We start from the raw sequence: 18,798 nt of genomic DNA, 5'->3' as shown, positions 1-18,798 counted from the left end.
TTCATCATTTATTTCAACTTTATGTTATTCAAGTATGACATTTTTAAATGTAATTAATTTCATTGACAAGCAATTCTATTATGGTCATACTCTTGTTTGCTAGCGGCTACGATTTCAGTACTATAGGTGAGGGCCGACATCCGGGCAACTGAGCTACCTACATACGGGTTCTTCGAGCCATAGCAACCATGACTGGCGTTGAAAACAAACCGTTGCCATTACTCTTTAACCTGTCGACCTACGCTGGTTAAACCCGTCATTCTGCCTCCAAAATGCCGAAAAACTGTGTTGTTTTTGGTTGTGCTAACCACAACTGGAAACAGGGAAAACAAAGGTTGTATTTTGTTCTGCCAAAGCGTGATAAAAGCCCACAGAGACGAGACAAATGGCTCGCAGCTTTACACCGGGAAAACGAGGACGGTTCTCACTGGAGTCCCCCAAAGTCCCGGGTCGTGTGTTCGGATCACTTCGTTTCTGGTAAATATAAGGAACAAAAATCCACCTTCTTAACCACAACTTGGCTATACCGTCCGTGCGAACGTTGTACTTGTTGAATTTGTACCTTATAACGTTCGACAGCTGAAGTTGTTGTTGTACAAAAATAACATGCGGTATATACTATATAGTCTATAGCCTAGCTAGCTAGCTATTTTCGAAAACCGGTTTCGTTTAAATTTGCACTTAACAGTTGGGTTTTTAAAAACCAATAAACCCTATAATTTTCATGTTGCCATTTAATCAACTTTTCAAGACAGTTGCAAAATGCTGTCTGCAAGACTTTTCAATACAAAGACATATATTTTGTACATTAATAAGGCTACAACTTACAAGGGCCAGGCTACTAGGGGTCAGTCTGCTTTCTTTTGGGGTTTTTTGCCGGACATTCCAGTATTATTTACCCGTAATTTTGGTATTAGGTTATTTTGCCACCTCCCCTTCTCTGTTTAAACTCTCCTTTGTTGTACTTAAACAATACATGTAGCCCTCAAATCTCTCAATATTTTATACACTAACACTTGATGTTGTTGTTGATAACGTCCGCGTCTCTTTCTTAGTAGCGCGCAGGCTAAGCTAACTAGCAAGCTAAGCTAAGCCCGAGAAGCTTTAAAGTTCACTGAGACGAGTCTGACGCAAATAATATATTTTCGTTTTTTCACACGATATGCGAATAAGTAAAAATGCGTAAATGAAGGATTTAACGCCGACTTCCAAGCCACAACGCTCGTTAAATGCTTTTTCTGTCAATGCTGTGTTCGCTGTGAGCTGGTTTGTTTTCAACGAATTCCCGGTTGCTAGGGGATTGGTAGGCGGAAGTGACGTAGGTCCGCCCTCACCTATTGTACGTTAATGTTAAATCTTACTTGTGAAAAGTAATCCCCCGATTCCTATTTTCAACAGTCCGCTCATTTGAGCAGGAAAACGCTGAACACCATCTTTGTTTTCTACCTGTCAACTGTCAGTTTAGGCTGCTCGCCGGCTCCTCATCACCACTTCAAGATGGCGGCCCAATTTCTCGCGTCACAGCAGCCAACGCTGCGTCTACTTATAAGATGTCTATGTAGAAAACCATATAACCGATAACCGTGTCTTACCTTGGCGTGCGAGCACCCACCGCTAGTAGGCGCTAAGTCAAAAATGTGTGCGGTTTTCTTCCCAAAACAGGAAGTCTCAAAAACCTGTTCCACTTGCCCGTTTTCCCTCACGGTTTTCTTAATTTATGACCTTCTATCCTCGACTTAGCCGACAAACTAAACATAAAAACCACAAACTAATTGACCGTTCGCCCTGAGTTAGCCTAGTGAGCTACATCCATGCTAGCTTGCTGGCTAGCGGCTGTCATGGCGCCAAGTTGACTCTCCGGCCAAAAAACAAAACAAAAAAACGACGAAAAGTCGTCCGACAACATTCTCTGTTTATGGCAGCGACGGCTGAAAGCTCACCAAGATGAGGAGATTGAGCAAAAAGAAAGCCTTGACGCTGGTCAAAGAGCTGGACGCTTTCCCGAAAGTCCCCGAGAGCTACGTGGAGTCGTCAGCCAGCGGCGGCACAGGTGAGGCGGCCACAATCTCTCCTTCACACCCGCTGAACGTCTCTCTGTTTTACCACGTTTTAGTGTCGCTGATTGCGTTCAGTGCCATGGCTGTTCTAGCCTTCCTGGAGTTCTTCGTGTACAGAGACACATGGATGAAATACGAGTACGAGGTGGACAAAGACTTCAGCAGGTGTTTATTGTTTATTTTGTTTATTGTTTATTGTTGACCGCCATTAGCCGACGCACAAACGCCAGGCCAGTCTTCCTGGGGGTCCTTTTCAAAAAGCTCAAAGTACAATAATATAATGCACAGATCCAGTTACAAAACATGAACAAATCCAGTTGTAAATAAAGAAAGGAATAAAGAAAATAAAAATAAAATTCTCCAAAAAAAAAATAACAGTACGAATCACAATAATCTTAGAGAAAAATGTAATTTGAAACATTTGTTTGCACGTACAACACTTAAGACCTTCAGTATATCTGTAAGTGGAATTACATTATGGAATGGATTAAACAAAGCAATAAAAAATGTACTAATATGATCCACTTCAAGAAACTCTTCAAACTTAAAGTGTTTACAAAGTACAAAGAAGAAGAACCATGATAAACATTCTGAATTTATTTCATCCATCTATCCCAGGGGTCGGCAACCCAAAATGTTGAAAGAGCCATATTGGAGCAAAAATACAAAAACAATTTTGTCTGGAGCCGCGACAAATTAAAAGCCATATTACATATAGTGTGTCATGACATATACATTGAATTGAGATGACTTAAAGGAAACTAAATGAGCTCAAATATAGCTACAAATGAGGCATAATGATGCAATATGTACATATAGCTAGCCTAAATAGCATGTTAGCATCGATTAGCTTGCAGTCATGCAGTGACCAAATATGTCTGATTAGCACTCCACACAAGTCCATAACATCAACAAAACTCACCTTTGTGCAGTCACGCACAACGTTAAAAGTTTGGTGGACAAAATGAGACAGAAAAAGAAGTGGCATAAAACACGTCCTAGAAAGTCGGAGAAAGTTATACATGTAAACAAACTAAGGTGAGTTCAAGGACCGCCAAAATTAGTAGGACAAAACGGCGCTCGACAAATACTCGAATCAGGGAAGCATGTTTAATACAAACAGTGTGATTTATAACAATTAGGGAGGTTTGTGTCATGTTTGTCCTCCTACAGAAACCATATTAAAACAAAAATTTTATTTTTTTTCCCGCATCTTTTTCCATTTTTCATACATTTTTAAAAAAGCTTCAGAGAGCCACTAGGGTGGCCCTAAAGAGCCGCATGCGGCTCTAGAGCCGCGGGTTGCCGACCCCTGATCTATCCGTTCATTTTCAAAATAATCTTACTCATCTCACCATATGAAATATAACTTACTTCACCGAGTATTATATATTTATTTGTTTATTTTTATTGTGATTACTTATGGAGTATATTGTGAATGAATTGAGAACATGAAGTGAACAAAAGTTTTAGCAACTAATAATAATAATAAGACTTAGATTTGTATAGCGCGTGGCGAAGTTGGTAGAGTGGCCGTGCCAGCAATCGGAGGGTTGCTGGTTACTGGGGTTCAATCCCCACCTTCTACCATCCTAGTCACGTCCGTTGTGTCCTTGGGCAAGACACTTCACCCTTGCTCCTGATGGCTGCTGGTTAGCGCCTTGCATGGCAGCTCCCGCCATCAGTGTGTGAATGTGTGTGTGAATGTGGAAATAGTGTCAAAGCGCTTTGAGTACCTTGAAGGTAGAAAAGCGCTATACAAGTATAACCCATTTATCATTTATTTATTTATCCCAGGGGTCGGCAACCCAAAATGTTGAAAGAGCCATATTGGAGCAAAAATACAAAAACAAATTTGTCTGGAGCCGCGACAAATTAAAAGCCATATTACATATAGTGTGTCATGACATATACATTGAATTGAGATGACTTAAAGGAAACTAAATGAGCTCAAATATAGCTACAAATGAGGCATAATGATGCAATATGTACATATAGCTAGCCTAAATAGCATGTTAGCATCGATTAGCTTGCAGTCATGCAGTGACCAAATATGTCTGATTAGCACTCCACACAAGTCCATAACATCAACAAAACTCACCTTTGTGCATTCACGCACAACGTTAAAAGTTTGGTGGACAAAATGAGACAGAAAAAGAAGTGGCATAAAACACGTCCTAGAAAGTCGGAGAAAGTTATACATGTAAACAAACTAAGGTGAGCTCAAGGACCGCCAAAATTAGTAGGACAAAACGGCGCTCGCCAAATACTCGAATCAGGGAAGCATGTTTAATACAAACAGTGTGATTTATAACAATTAGGGAGGTTTGTGTCATGTTTGTCCTCCTACAGAAACCATATTAAAACAAAATTTTATTTTTTTTTCCCCTTATCTTTTTCCATTTTTCATACATTTTTTAAAACGCTTCAGAGAGCCACTAGGGCGGTGCTAAAGAGCCGCAGGTTGCCGACCCCTGATCTATCCGTTCATTTTCAAAATAATCTTACTCATCTCACCATATGAAATATAACTTACTTCACAGAGTATTATATATTTATTTGTTTATTTTTATTGTGATTACTTATGGAGTATATTGTGAATGAATTGAGAACATGAAGTGAACAAAAGTTTTAGCAACTAATAATAATAATAATAAGACTTAGATTTATATAGTGCGTGGCGAAGTTGGTAGAGTGGCCGTGCCAGCAATCGGAGGGTTGCTGGTTACTGGGGTTCAATCCCCACCTTCTACCATCCTAGTCACGTCAGTTGTGTCCTTGGGCAAGACACTTCACCCTTGCTCCTGATGGCTGCTGGTTAGCGCCTTGCATGGCAGCTCCCGCCATCAGTGTGTGAATGGGTGAATGTGGAAATAGTGTCAAAGCGCTTTGAGTACCTTGAAGGTAGAAAAGCGCTATGCAAGTATAACCCATTTATCATTTATTTATTTATCCCAGGGGTCGGCAACCCAAAATGTTGAAAGAGCCATATTGGAGCAAAAATACAAAAACAAATTTGTCTGGAGCCGCGACAAATTAAAAGCCATATTACATATAGTGTGTCATGACATATACATTGAATTGAGATGACTTAAAGGAAACTAAATGAGCTCAAATATAGCTACAAATGAGGCATAATGATGCAATATGTACATATAGCTAGCCTAAATAGCATGTTAGCATCGATTAGCTTGCAGTCATGCAGTGACCAAAAATGTCTGATTAGCACTCCACACAAGTCCATAACATCAACAAAACTCACCTTTGTGCATTCACGCACAACGTTAAAAGTTTGGTGGAAAAAATGAGACAGAAAAAGAAGTGGCATAAAACACGTCCTAGAAAGTCGGAGAAAGTTATACATGTAAACAAACTAAGGTGAGTTCAAGGACCGCCAAAATTAGTAGGACAAAACGGCGCTCGCCAAATACTCGAATCAGGGAAGCATGTTTAATACAAACAGTGTGATTTATAACAATTAGGGAGGTTTGTGTCATGTTTGTCCTCCTACAGAACCCATATTAAAACAAAAAATGTTTTTTTTTCCCTGCATCTTTTTCCATTTTTCATACATTTTTTAAAAAGCTTCAGAGAGCCACTAGGGCGGCGCTAAAGAGCCGCGGGTTGCCGACCCCTGATCTATCCGTTCATTTTCAAAATAATCTTACTGACTGATGGAATTGTAAAACTGTTATGTAAAAAAAAGGGGTTGGATTAAATAAGCTCTGCTTTTTCCTACTCCTTTTCGAACATGTTGAGAAGAGAGACAGGAAATTGTGATGTATCATGTTGTATGCTTGCATGTTCCAAATAGGGATGTCCGATAATGGCTTTTTGCCGATATCCGATATTCCGATATTGTCCAACTCTTTAATTACCGATACCGATATCAACCGATATATGCAGTCGTGGAATTAACACATTATTATGCCTAATTTGGACAACCATGTATGGTGAAGATAAGGTACTTTTAAAAAAATAAAATAATAATAAGATAACTAAATTAAAAACATTTTCTTGAATAAAAAAGAAAGTAAAACAATATAAAAACAGTTACATAGAAACTAGTAATTTATGAAAATGAGTCAAATTAACTGTTAAAGGTTAGTACTATTAGTGGAGCAGCAGCACGCACAATCATGTGTGCTTACGGACTGTATCCCTTGCAGACTGTATTGATATATATTGATATATAATGTAGGAAGCAGAATATTGATAACAGAAAGAAATGGGGGGAGGGAGTTTTTTTGGGTTGGTGCACTAATTGTAAGTGTATCTTGTGTTTTTTATGTTGATTTAATAATAATAAAAAAAAAACCCCGATACAGATAATAAAAAAACTGATACCGATAATTTCCGATATTACATTTTAACGCATTTATCGGCCGATAATATCGGCCATCCCTAGTTCCAAATAAACTCAAACTCAACTCAACACTGGTGCGCCGTGGGAGATGATGTAATTTCCCCTAATTCCATCTGTTAGGTTCAGACACACGGGCAGCACGGTGGAGGAGGGGTTAGTGCGTCTGCCTCACAATATGAAGGTCCTGGGTTCGATCCTGCGCTCGGGATCTTTCTGTGTGGAGTTTGCATGTCCTCCCAGTGACTGCGTGGGTTCCCTCCGGGTACTCCGGCTTCCTCCCACCTCCAAAGACATGCACCTGGGGATAGGTTGATTGGCAGCACTAAATTGGCCCTAGTGTGTGCACTGCAAAAAGTCAGTGTTCAAAAACAAGAAGAAAAAAAAATACAAAAATGAGGGGTATTTTATTTGAACTAAGCAAAATTATCTGCCAATAGAACAAGAAAATTCGGCTTGTCGAGACTTTCCAAAACAAGTAAAATTAGCCAACCTCAATGAACCCAAAAATACCGTAAAATAAGTATATTCTCACTAATAACAAGTGCACTTTTCTTGGTAGAAAAAAGAGAGACATTTTTGCTCAATATGTTGAAAAATATTCTTAAATTAAGTAAATGCTAGTGCCATTATCTTGACATAATGACATCATGATTTTTTTTTTCATGCTTGAAGTAAGAAATTATTACTTTAAAAAAGTAGTTTTATACTTGTGAGTGTTAATGACACAGCTTTGCAACAGTTGATATTCTAGTTTCCAGCATGTTTTACTCAATACAGCTCATCAAATCTCAGCAACAAGCTGTAATATCTTAATGAGATCATTTAGGACCAAAACCCTTAAAACAAGTAAAACACTCTAACATAAAATCTGCCTAGTGAGAAGAATTATCTTATCAGACCGAAAATAAGCAAATATCACCCTTATTTGAGATATTTCATCTTACTTAGATTTCAGTTTTTGCACTGTGAATGTTGTCTGTCTATCTGTGTTGGCCCTGCGATGAGGTGGCGACTTGTCCAGGGTGTAGCCCGCCTTCCGCCCGAATTCAGCTGAGATAGGCTCCAGCACCCCCCGCGACCCCGAAAGGGACCAGCGGTAGAAAATGAATGGATGGATGGAAGGTTCAAACACCGAACTATCTATTAAACAGGACAAGCAGCAAGGAATCAAACACAGACCGTATTCAATTTAGCTCATGAGGAGAGCGAGTGGAACTGCACCCTCGTACAGTGTCACCCCACGCTCTGAGGAAAAAGTTCCCGCGCTTCCCCATTTATTTGGGCGTTCCCTGATTACATAGCTGAAGCTGCTTCTAAGGGGAGGGGTCACGTTATGCAGCAACCTAGCACTGGTTCATAAGCAGTTAAAACAAAATGTGCTTGGCGCGGTGTCAGGTATGCCCCTTCTCTGCTAGTCCGCCTTATCTTCTTGGAGACTTCGGGTCCTCCCGTGGCTGTCCAGATCTGAAAAACAGACACTTTTACGGCGAGGCGCATTCCAGACACTCAGTGGAGATTTACAAGCTGTCCGCCTTTGCATGATAAAACAAGGTCAGCTTTGTGAGCACAAGTGGATAGTAACCAGGGCCACCTGAACTGCAAGCAAACAAGTTGTGTGATAACTTATATACAATTATTCTGACACCATCCATCCATTTTCTACCGCAGGTGAAAATGGATGGATGCTTAAACCAAAAATAAACAAAAAGGTGAGTGCCCCTAAGAAAAGGCATTGAAGCTATGCAGAACGAAACTGAAACCGAACCGGCTGCAAAGTAAACAAAAACAGAATGCTGGACGACAGCAAAGACTTACAGCGTGTGGGGCAGAGACGGCGTCCACAAAGTACATTCGAATATGACATGACAATCCACAATGTCCCCCACAAAGAAGGATTAAAAACAACTTAAATAGTCTTGATTGCTAAAAACAAAACAGGTGTGGGGAATAGCGGTCAAGGCAGCCATGAAACTGCTACAGGAAAATACCAACAAAACAGGAAAAGCCGCCAAAATAGGAGCGTAAGACAACTACTAAAACACTACACACAGGAAAAAAACAACATTTTCTAACCAAAGCGATACTTCTACTCGGACCACGAAAGTGTATTAAGTGTAACGCCCAAAAGTCTTACTTTAACCTCCTGTTTGATTGATACTATTGAAATCTGTAAGTTTTTTTAAGTATAGGATTTTTTTCCCCAGACTATGTTTAAAATGTTTAAAACCAGTCTATTACTTGCAACCCACTCAGTGTTTGTTGTAATTTCCTATTAAATGTTATTTTCTGTTCTGGTGCAGCAAACTGCGGATAAACATCGACATCACAGTAGCCATGAGATGCCAGTGTAAGTAATTCGATTTGAACTCATCATCGATACAAACACAGGGACACTTCAATAGGTACACATATACCTCGTTCTCATGCAGGGGTCGGCAACCCGAAATGTTGAAAGGCCAAAAATACAGAACACAAATCTGTCTGGAGCCGCAACAAAATTTAAAAAAGTCTTATATAAGTGTTATAATGAAGACAACGCATGATGTAAGTGTCTATATGAGTTATAGTAGCCTACTATCAAAATGACTTTAAAAGTATTGTTTAAGTGTTATAATGAAGACAACACGTGTCTATATTAGCTATAATAGCCTACTATCAAAATGACTTTACAAGTCTTATATAAGTGTTACAATGAAGGCAACACATGATGTAAGTGTCTATATTAGCTATAATAGCCAACTATCAAAATGACTTTACTAGTCTTATATAAGTGTTATAATGAAGACAACACATAATGTAAGTGTCTATTAGCTATAATAGCCTACTATCAAAATGACTTTAAAAGTCTTATATAAGTGTTGTAATGAAGACAACACATTATGTAAGTGTCTATATTAGCTATATTAGCCTACTATCAAAATGACTTTAAAAGTCTTATATAAGTGTTATAACGAAGACAACACATGTCTATATTAGCTATAATAGCCTACTATCAAAATGACTTTACAAGTCTTATATAAGTGTTATAATGAAGACAACACATGATGTAAGCGTCTATATTAGCTATAATAGCCTACTATCAAAATGACTTTACAAGTCTTATATAAGTGTTATAATGAAGACAACACATGATGTAAGTGCCTATATTAGCTATAATAGCCTACTATCAAAATGACTTTACAAGTCTTATATAAGTGTTATAATGAAGGCAACACATGATGTAAGTGTCTATATTAGCTATATTAGCCTACTATCAACATTACTTTAAAAGTCTTATATAAGTGTTATAATGAAGGCAACACATGATGTAAGTGTCTATATTAGCTATATTAGCCTACTATCAAAATTACTTTAAAAGTCTTATATAAGTGTTATAATGAAGGCAACACATGATGTAAGTGTCTGTATTAGCTATATTAGCCTACTATCAAAATTACTTTAAAAGTCTTATATAAGTGTTATAATGAAGACAACACATGATGTAAGTGTCTATATTAGCTATGATAGCCTACTATCAAAATTATTTTAAAAGTCTTATATAAGTGTTATAATGAAGGCAACACATGATGTAAGTGTCTATATTAGCTATAATAGTCTACTATCAAAATGACTTTAAAAGTCTTATGTAAGTGTTGTAATGAAGACAACACATGTGTATATTAGCTATATTAGCCTACTATCAAAATGACTATGTGTCGCAGGCTGAAGCAAATCTTTGTTGACAGAAATGTTGAAATGTAATATTTATCCTACACATTTTTACAACATTAGAATCCATTAGTAAATCAGAAGCTACTCAGAAGGTGAGATAACTCCTGGAAATGACTGGCTTTTAATGGCCAGAGGTATAGATGTGTGTGTCCAAGTTAAAGGAAATGGCATGCTGTCTTCTAAAAATAGATTTATTACAATCTTTGGCAAGCTAGGTAATGTTTGCTGCGGTCCGGAACAACATGGCACACAAACCACTATCTGAAAAGCAGCCAATATTACATACTGATAATGTGTCATGAGACATGCAAATATATATTATATACAAAGAGGATAAAAGTAAAGGATATTAAATGAGCTCAAATATACCTACAAGTGAGGCCTAATGATGCAATATGTACATACAGCTAGACTAAATTGCATTTTAGCATGGATTAGCTTGCAGTCATGCACTGACCAAATATGCCTGATTAGCACTCCCAACAAGTCAATAACATCAACAAAGCTCACCTTTGTGCATTCACGCACAGTTTAAAAGGTTTGGTGGCCAAAATGAGACAAGGGAGTGGAAGATTTTTCACGTAAACAAACCGTTGCATCACAGTCCACACTATGGTGAGTTCAAGAACCGCCGAAATTAGTAGGAGAAAACAATGTTCACCAAATAGTGTCATCAGTGAAGCATACACACAAACATATTAAACGGTGAGCTTTCTGACAATTAGGAAGGTTTGTGTCATGTTTGTCCTCAAACAAAAAAAATCTTTCCCTCCCATCTTTTTCCATTTTCAATCCTTTTTTAATATGCTCCAGGGAGCCACTAGGGCGGCACTAAAGAGCCGCGGGTTGCTGACCCCCGTTCTAATGAGATTATTAGAAACCTCTGCCGGTATGACGACGCAGTGCACTTCCACAAATGACAAACATGTCAAATAATACTTCAAAATGTACAATAATTATACATTTCTGAAATCTACGAGTGTGTCAAATGTTTAAGCGTGTACTTTATGTTGACGTGTGTTTTTGATTCTGCAGATATAGGTGCAGATGTTCTGGACCTGGCTGAGACCATGGTTGCTTCTGATGGCCTTACATATGAACCAGTGAGTGGTTTAAATGTTCCTATTGGTCCTCAACATTTAAAAAAAAAAATCTTGAATTTAAAGGGGAACTGCACTTTTTGGGGGGAATTTTGTCTATTGTTCACAATCCATATGTAACACGAGCACACACGTTTTTCTTTTTTTATGCATTCTAACTCGTAAATAAACACTAGCAAAATTCCGCTAACAATGGAGCAGATGGGAGTCTCTATTGCGCTTATAAAGCGCTCTCAAAACCTTTTATATACACGCTGTAAGTATATATGTAATGTAGTAACAGGCACATTCATAATAACCTAATTATTACGTGTTCTGCTCATTTTAAACAAATGGCATATTAATTTTACGGGCGCATCACAACGTACGCTTTATCCTTCAAAAACAACACAGGTAGAAGTATTGCTAAGTGCTAAATAAAAAAAACCCAATATACAAACATAATAAAACAATCACTTACTCTACAAAGTCTGTTCTCACCTGGATGCCGACTGATGGGATGTTTACATCTTCCCGTTTAGATGAAGAATTAATCACAATGCTTTCGCAGGTTAAAAAATAAAGTGCCGCAAACAAGCGTCTTTTCGTGTCTTTCTTGTGATTCCCTGTGGATGTCAAAGTTGACTGTAATAATCGATAAAAAAAACAAGCAAACCGGAGTTTTGACCCAGAGAAGGCAGGGTCGGTAAAAAAAAAAAATTACCAAAAAATCTGCATCCCGGGGACGCACAGACTTCCATACATGCGCCTCCTTTTTGATTTCAATGCGTAAAAAGGCACAAAAAGTGCGTTAACGCCAACAGTGAGTACAATATACTTCTACAACACCACACGTTCGTGGACCCTTTTGTCAGGTTCAAACACTGATGACATCTATTAAACAAGACAAGAAGCAAAGAATTAAACAGACATAATTAAATTTGGCTTAATTGAGGAGTAAGACTTAGACTTGGACTTCCTTTTTATTGTCATTCAAATGTGAACTTTACAGCACAGATAAGAACGAAATTTCGTTACATAAGCTCATGGTAGTGCAGGATAAAAAAGCAATAAGGGGCATATATAAGTAAATAAATATATATATAAATAATATATATATATATAAAATAAATAAATATATATAAATAAATAAATAGATTACTGTACAGATAAATATATTGCACTTTTTCCACATGCGTCCACGTTTATGGATATATGTTATATTGTCTTTTTTATTCCAGTGAGTTAATCCATTTTGGGGGGAATTGAGGGGATAATTTAATTATGATGCGTTCAAGAGTCTTACGGCCTGAGGGAAGAAGCTGTTACAGAACCTGGAGGTTCTGCTTCGGAGGCTGCGGAACCTCTTTCTAGAGTCCAGCAGTGAAAACAGTCCTGGGTGGGGGTGGGAGGAGTCTTTGCAGATTTTCTGAGCCCTGGTCAGGCAGCGGCTTTTTGCCATCTCCTGGATAGGAGGAAGAGGAGTCCTGATGATCTTTTCCGCCGTCCTCACCACTCTCTGGAGAGACTTCCAGTCTGAGGCATTGCAGGCTCCAGTCCAGACAGAGATGCTGTTGGTCAGTAGGCTCTCTATAGTGCCTCTGTAGAATGTGGTGAGAATGGGGGGAGGGAGCTGTGCTCTTTTCATCCGACGCAAAAAGTGCATGCGCTGCTGAGCTCTTTTTACAAGAGCTCCGGTGTGTAGGGACCAGGTTATATTGTCAGTTATCTGCACCCCCAGGAACGCCAGTAACGTCTGGACTGTACTCGTTGTACAGTTCCACCACGCTCTGGGGAAAAATTGTACGCCTCCTCTTTTATTTGGACTTTCCCTGATTACATGGCAACAGTTGTTTCTAAGGGACGGGGGTCATAAACAGCCATCGCCTTTGATTACAACAGTTCAAAAGAAAAGGTCGTCTGGAGGGGAGTCTGGTCCTGCTTCCTCTCCGCTTTTGTAGTTCTTGGGTCAAGACAATATCTTTCTGTTGATTACAATACAAGAAAGAAACAGAACACCTTCATGTTGCTTCCCATCCTACACAGTGTGGAGTTTTACAAGCCTTCTGCTTGGTAGGTTCAAAGACAGCTTTTGTCTTCTCGCCGGGAACTCATTTCAACACAAAGTTTTGTGATAACTTAGATACAATTATTCTGACACCTTTCTTAAGCAAATGTGTCCAAACAGCTGAAAAATTGCGTTTACGAAAGATAAAAGAACTTAAGAATAATTAAAATGTCCGTTGTTGTGTATTGTTTACTTGTTTTCTTTAATGAACTGTTTTTTTTTCTCTCTACCTTTTTAGGTCAATTTCGAATTGTCGCCACAGCAAAGACTATGGCACATGTAAGTAGACCTGATGACGTCTTTCAGCGTCCTACATTCTGAGGAAACAAACTATTTCACACACTTTCATTGGAGATAAAAGGAAATGAGTGAAAAAGTCACATATTTACAATGTTGTCTTCAGAATATCTGCTATTCATTTGGGCATATCACAGTTTAGTGGAGCACTATACAAGCAATGTGAACCACGATCATAAAGGAATCAGCAAAGTATGTTAAACACGGGTAGAATTGTCTCTCTGTATGTTTGTTTATTTCTTTTTGAAAAACTTTTGCAGGACTCTTCTTCACATCCAGGAACGGTTAAGGGTGGAGCACTCCCTGCAGGATTTGATCTTCAAGAGTGCGGTAAAAGGAGCTCCAGCTGCTCAGTCTGGCAGGTGCTAATCTTCTTGTATTTTATAATGCAGGCGTGTGGTCGAAAATCCGTCTTTTTTTATCTCTGTAAAAATAAAAAAAATATATTTTCCGTATTTTTTTGTTTTTTTCGACCTATAATGTGTGTTAAAATCTTGATCGTCTCCTTGTCATACCTACCAATAACTACGGTTGTTAGTGTCAGGTTCAAACACGGATGACATCTGTTAAACAAGACAAGAGGCAAAGAATCAAACAGAGGCAGAATTCAATTTGGACTCAATATTGAGGAGAAAACGTGTCGACCTGTAACCTCTTACAGTGTCACCCACGCTCTGCCAAGAGATTGCACTCCTCCTTCCCCACCTGACCACAGCTGCTTCCAGAGGGAAGTGGGTCGTAAACAGCGTTGCCTTTGCTTACCGAACAGTTCAAAAGAAGATGTCGTAGAATAGTTTAAAAAGAGTTCCATAAAATAGTTCGTCTGGAAATTGGGCAGATCCTGCCATCTGTCCGCTTTGAAGTCACAGTGGAGTTTTACGAGCCTTCCTCCTGGTCGGCCCCAAAGACCGCTAACGTCCCCCTGCCAGGAAGTCAATGTAATACAAAGCTTTTGTGATAATTTAGAAAAAATGATTTTAACAGTTAGTAGTAGTGGTAAAAAATACGGTTTTCCATTAAAAATGATGAACTTAAATATGGAAGCGACGTAGTGAAGCAACTCCACGGCTCAGGGGACAAACTACACGGGAAACATCAATGATGATTGGTTGGTTTACGTATAAGAACATCCATGATTGGTTGGTTGTTTATTATGAGTCACCATTGGTTAAGATTAGGGCAAAACATTAGGGACAGGCCAATCAGAGGCAAGATAGGGCGGGTCCTGGAACCAGGAAGTGAAATCACAACAGACATCCCAAATGACGACGAGAGAGTCGGAGAAGAGGGAATATAATATTCAAGCGGGCGATTTATTTATTTTTAAAAACTAGTGGAAGATGGCAGAGGGATTCTCTTCCTTAGATGTTTCTTTTAGCGATGTAGACCACGTCCAGGAAACCCAGCATGTGTCTACTTGGACACATTTTGACAAATGTATGCGTCTGGATAAAACAATTGCCGACATTTGAGTTGTTTACCATGTAAGCCCACGTGGAAGAGGTGGAATACACATTTAAGAACACACCTGATTGTGGCAGACATGTTTGCTACAGTATAGCCGGTCTGAATGCTACATTTCATTTTCATCTGTGTTTTACAACAAGACAGTAGCTGACATTTTATTCATTATTTCTACTATTTTGATATTGAATAGTTGAATCATTTTGAAACATAAACAACGTGACTGCAAGATATTTGTTATTTCATGCTATACATCACAAATGGCTATTCAGATAAAGGATGTTAGTTAATAGAATAAACATTTGTTTGTACTCTTTATGATTTTTGCGTTTGGAGCAGTTGGAAGTGGAGAGGGAGTCGAAGAGCCAGAAAATGGCTATAAAATCCAAGGCAGAATCCACTAAAGCAGAAACAAAAAGGAAAATGCAAGCTGCTCAGAAATTTGCCAGGAAGGCTCATGTCTAGAGATGTCCGATAATATCGGTCGGCCGGTAAATGCGTTAAAATGTAATATCGGAAATTATCGGTATCGTTTTTTTTTATCAGTATCGTTTTTTTTGTGTTTTTTTTTATTAAATCCACATAAAAAACACAAGATACACTTACAATTAGTGCACCAACCCAAAAAACCTCCCTCCCCCATTTACACTCATTCACACAAAAGGGTTGTTTCTTTCTGTTATTAATATTCTGCTTCCTACATTATATATCAATATATATCAATACAGTCTGCAAGGGATACAGTCCGTAAGCACACATGATTGTGCGTGCTGCTCGTCCACTAATAATACTAACCTTTAACAGTTAATTTTACAAATTTTCATTAATTACTAGTTTCTATATAACTGTTTTTATATTGTTTTACTTTCTTTTTTATTCAAGAAAATGTTTTTAATTTATTTATCTTATTTTATTTGATTCATTTTTTTTAAAAGTACCTTATCTTCACCATACCTGGTTGTCCAAATTAGGCATAATAATGTGTTAATTCCACGACTGTATATATCGGTTGATTTCGGTATCGGTTGATATCGGTATCGGTAATTAAAGAGTTCGACAATATCGGCATATCGGATATCGGCAAAAAGCCATTATCGGACATCCCTACTCATGTCAGAGCCATCAAAGCCGAAATAGCCAAAGTAATGTGTAAATAATGTCAATAACTAGATGAACCATCTGTGGCTGTGAAGTGAACACTAGTAAGGTTGTAAATACTGTATCGAGTAGGCTAACCCATGTGGTTCCTGTGGATGTGAACACAAGTTGTAATTACTGTAGTGACTAAATAACAGTGACTGAAACAGACAAAGTAATGTGTAAATAATGTCAATAATTAGAAGAACCATCTGTGGCTGTGAAGTGAACACTAGTAAGGTTGTAAATACTGTATAGAGTAGGCTAACCCATGTGGTTCCTGTGGATGTGAACACAAGTTGTAATTACTGTAGTGACTAAATAACATAGTGGCTGAAACAGACAAAACAATGTGTAAATAATGTCAATAACTAGATGAACCATCTGTGGCTGTGAAGTGAACACTAGTAAGGTTGTAAATACTGTATCGAATAGGCTAACCCATGTAGTTCCTGTGAATGTGAACACAAGTTGTAATTACTGTAGTGACTAAATAACATAGTGACTGAAACAGACCAAGTAATGTGTAAATAATGTCAATAAGTAGATGAACCATCTGTGGCTGTGAAGTGAACACTAGTAAGGTTGTAAATACTGTATCGAGTAGACTAACCCATGTGGTTCCTGTGGATGTCAACACAAGTTGTAATTACTGTAGTGACTAAATAACAGTGACTGAAACAGACAAAGTCATGTGTAAATAATGTCAATAATTAGAAGAACCATCTGTGGCTGTGAAGTGAACACTAGTAAGGTTGTAAATACTGTATAGAGTAGGCTAACCCATGTGGTTCCTGTGGAGGTGAACACAAGTTGTAATGACTGTAGTGACTAAATAACATAGTGACTGAAACAGACCAAGTAATGTGTAAATAATGTCAATAAGTAGATGAACCATCTTTGGCTGTGAAGTCAACACTAGTAAGGTTGTAAATATTGTATAGAGTAGGCTAACCCATGTGGTTCCTGTGGATGTGAACACAAGATGTAATTACTGTAGTGACTAAATAACATAGTGACTGAAACATATATATATTTTGACATTAAATAGTTGAATCATTTTGAAACATAAACAACACGATATGTGTTGTTTCATGCTATAAATCACAAATGGCTATTTAGATCAAGGAAGTTAGCTAGTAGAATAAACATTGTTTGTACTGTTTGTACCCCCATGTCCCCTCACCAGGGTCCCACCCTGGACCTGCGGCCCCCCAGACCCTTGGCTTATTTTCAGTCTTTTTCATTAAGTTCAAATCACATGCCTGCTGGCTGCAACCAGTAGAGTTTTCTGAGGAAATAACTGTAAACCGCATTATAAATATTGCCAGACATGTCACAGTTGAGTCACTGAAATGAGATCAAACAGCACCATCTGCTGGATGTGGAAAGGCACTGACCCACACTCACCTTTTGAACTAATGCGTTTTTTTTCAGCATGGACAGCAGCATATCTTTGACCGCCTGCAGGATTCACGGACATCTGTACGTCAACAAGGTGGCCGGAAACTTCCACATCACAGTTGGCAAGTATGTTCACACTTTTATAGTCCATATATTGATTTGTGGTCCTGGAGAACCTGGAAAATTGTTCTTGGGTTTACCACATAATGAAAATGGGGGAAAATGTTTCAGATATCCTGAAAATGACTAATCCTCCCCTACCTTGTGAGCGAATGTGATTAAAAGCTCTCCACATGTGAGTTTGTTGTCGCCTCATTTTCTGGGCAACATTAAGGCACAGCGTCTCTCCGCTTCTAGTCGGCGTGGTGTAAAAGCCAATAAAATGTGTATTTCTGCTTAGAGCGGTTTTGCAAGTCAGTGTTTCCAATGAACTCTGGTGCCAAATTGATCAACCATTTACAACCCATTCAAGGACTTGGCGCCGAGAGATAAAACTAGTGACATATTTGCCCGCAAGTGTGAGGTTTTTCCTCTCTACTCTCCACTGAGTGACAGACAGAGGAGGCTTCTCGTGGGTGTGTTGTTTACTGAGTTGGATGTGCGCCGTAAGATGAAATGTATCTCTGATGTAATTAGAGGGTATTACAGTTAACTGGTCATCGTAACCCTGTAAGACCCAAATATAGAAAAACCTAAAAAAAAAAAAAAAATATTTGACCTTTCAGATGTTGTTGTAGGAGGCATTTGATGCAGAAAGTTAAAAAAAAATAAAAAATTAATGTATGTTTTTAGAGAAATGTTGTAATATTGCAACATTGGGCTTTGATGGGAGCAGAATTTCTGTATTTGTACTCATATTGTCTGAACAACTAAGGGTTCATTTGCAGGGTTGATTGCTTACTTAGCCCCATAACGGTATATACCATTAATAATAATCACAAATTAGTTATATTTTTATGAAGTCATTTATTACAAATATAAAAAATATGAAACAAGATAAAACCCTTAAAAAACGCTTTTCCCCCCTCTTTTATAATTGCAACAATTATATAACAAGCTCTAAATGAAATTTGATGCATCTGTTTCACAATAACTACATATGTACATGCTCTAGTCTAGACATTGTAATAACAACCAAAAAATATATTTAAAGGTATTTTAAATACTTGAATCTGATGAATCCAGTCCAATGAAACAAATAGATGTTGTTCGAAG

General features: G+C 38.2%; 1 protein-coding gene and 1 long non-coding RNA gene across 2 annotated transcripts in view; one reads left to right on the top strand and one right to left on the bottom strand.

Annotated features, from left to right (window-relative positions):
• Positions 1-1,607: 1,607 nt before the first annotated feature.
• Positions 1,608-18,798, top strand: part of LOC133647040 (endoplasmic reticulum-Golgi intermediate compartment protein 2-like) — a 28,272-nt gene continuing 11,081 nt past the window's right edge. Inside the window, exons 1-7 of the mRNA XM_062043095.1 lie at positions 1,608-2,050; positions 2,114-2,222; positions 8,724-8,770; positions 11,170-11,237; positions 13,520-13,560; positions 13,839-13,940; positions 17,617-17,709. Of these exons, the coding sequence (XP_061899079.1) occupies positions 1,945-2,050; positions 2,114-2,222; positions 8,724-8,770; positions 11,170-11,237; positions 13,520-13,560; positions 13,839-13,940; positions 17,617-17,709 (566 nt within the window). The 5' untranslated portion in view covers positions 1,608-1,944. The remainder of the gene's footprint in view (positions 2,051-2,113; positions 2,223-8,723; positions 8,771-11,169; positions 11,238-13,519; positions 13,561-13,838; positions 13,941-17,616; positions 17,710-18,798) is intronic.
• Positions 13,907-17,679, bottom strand: LOC133647048 (uncharacterized). Its single transcript, XR_009825418.1, has 3 exons — positions 17,590-17,679; positions 14,098-14,141; positions 13,907-14,002 (listed from the first exon to the last, which is right to left on the bottom strand). It is a non-coding gene; the product is annotated as an uncharacterized LOC133647048 (long non-coding RNA).

The sequence above is a fragment of the Entelurus aequoreus genome, linkage group LG03 (genome assembly GCF_033978785.1).
Source record: "Entelurus aequoreus isolate RoL-2023_Sb linkage group LG03, RoL_Eaeq_v1.1, whole genome shotgun sequence".
Classification (NCBI taxonomy): Eukaryota; Metazoa; Chordata; class Actinopteri; order Syngnathiformes; family Syngnathidae; genus Entelurus; species Entelurus aequoreus.
This window is presented reverse-complemented; position numbering and strand designations above follow the sequence as displayed.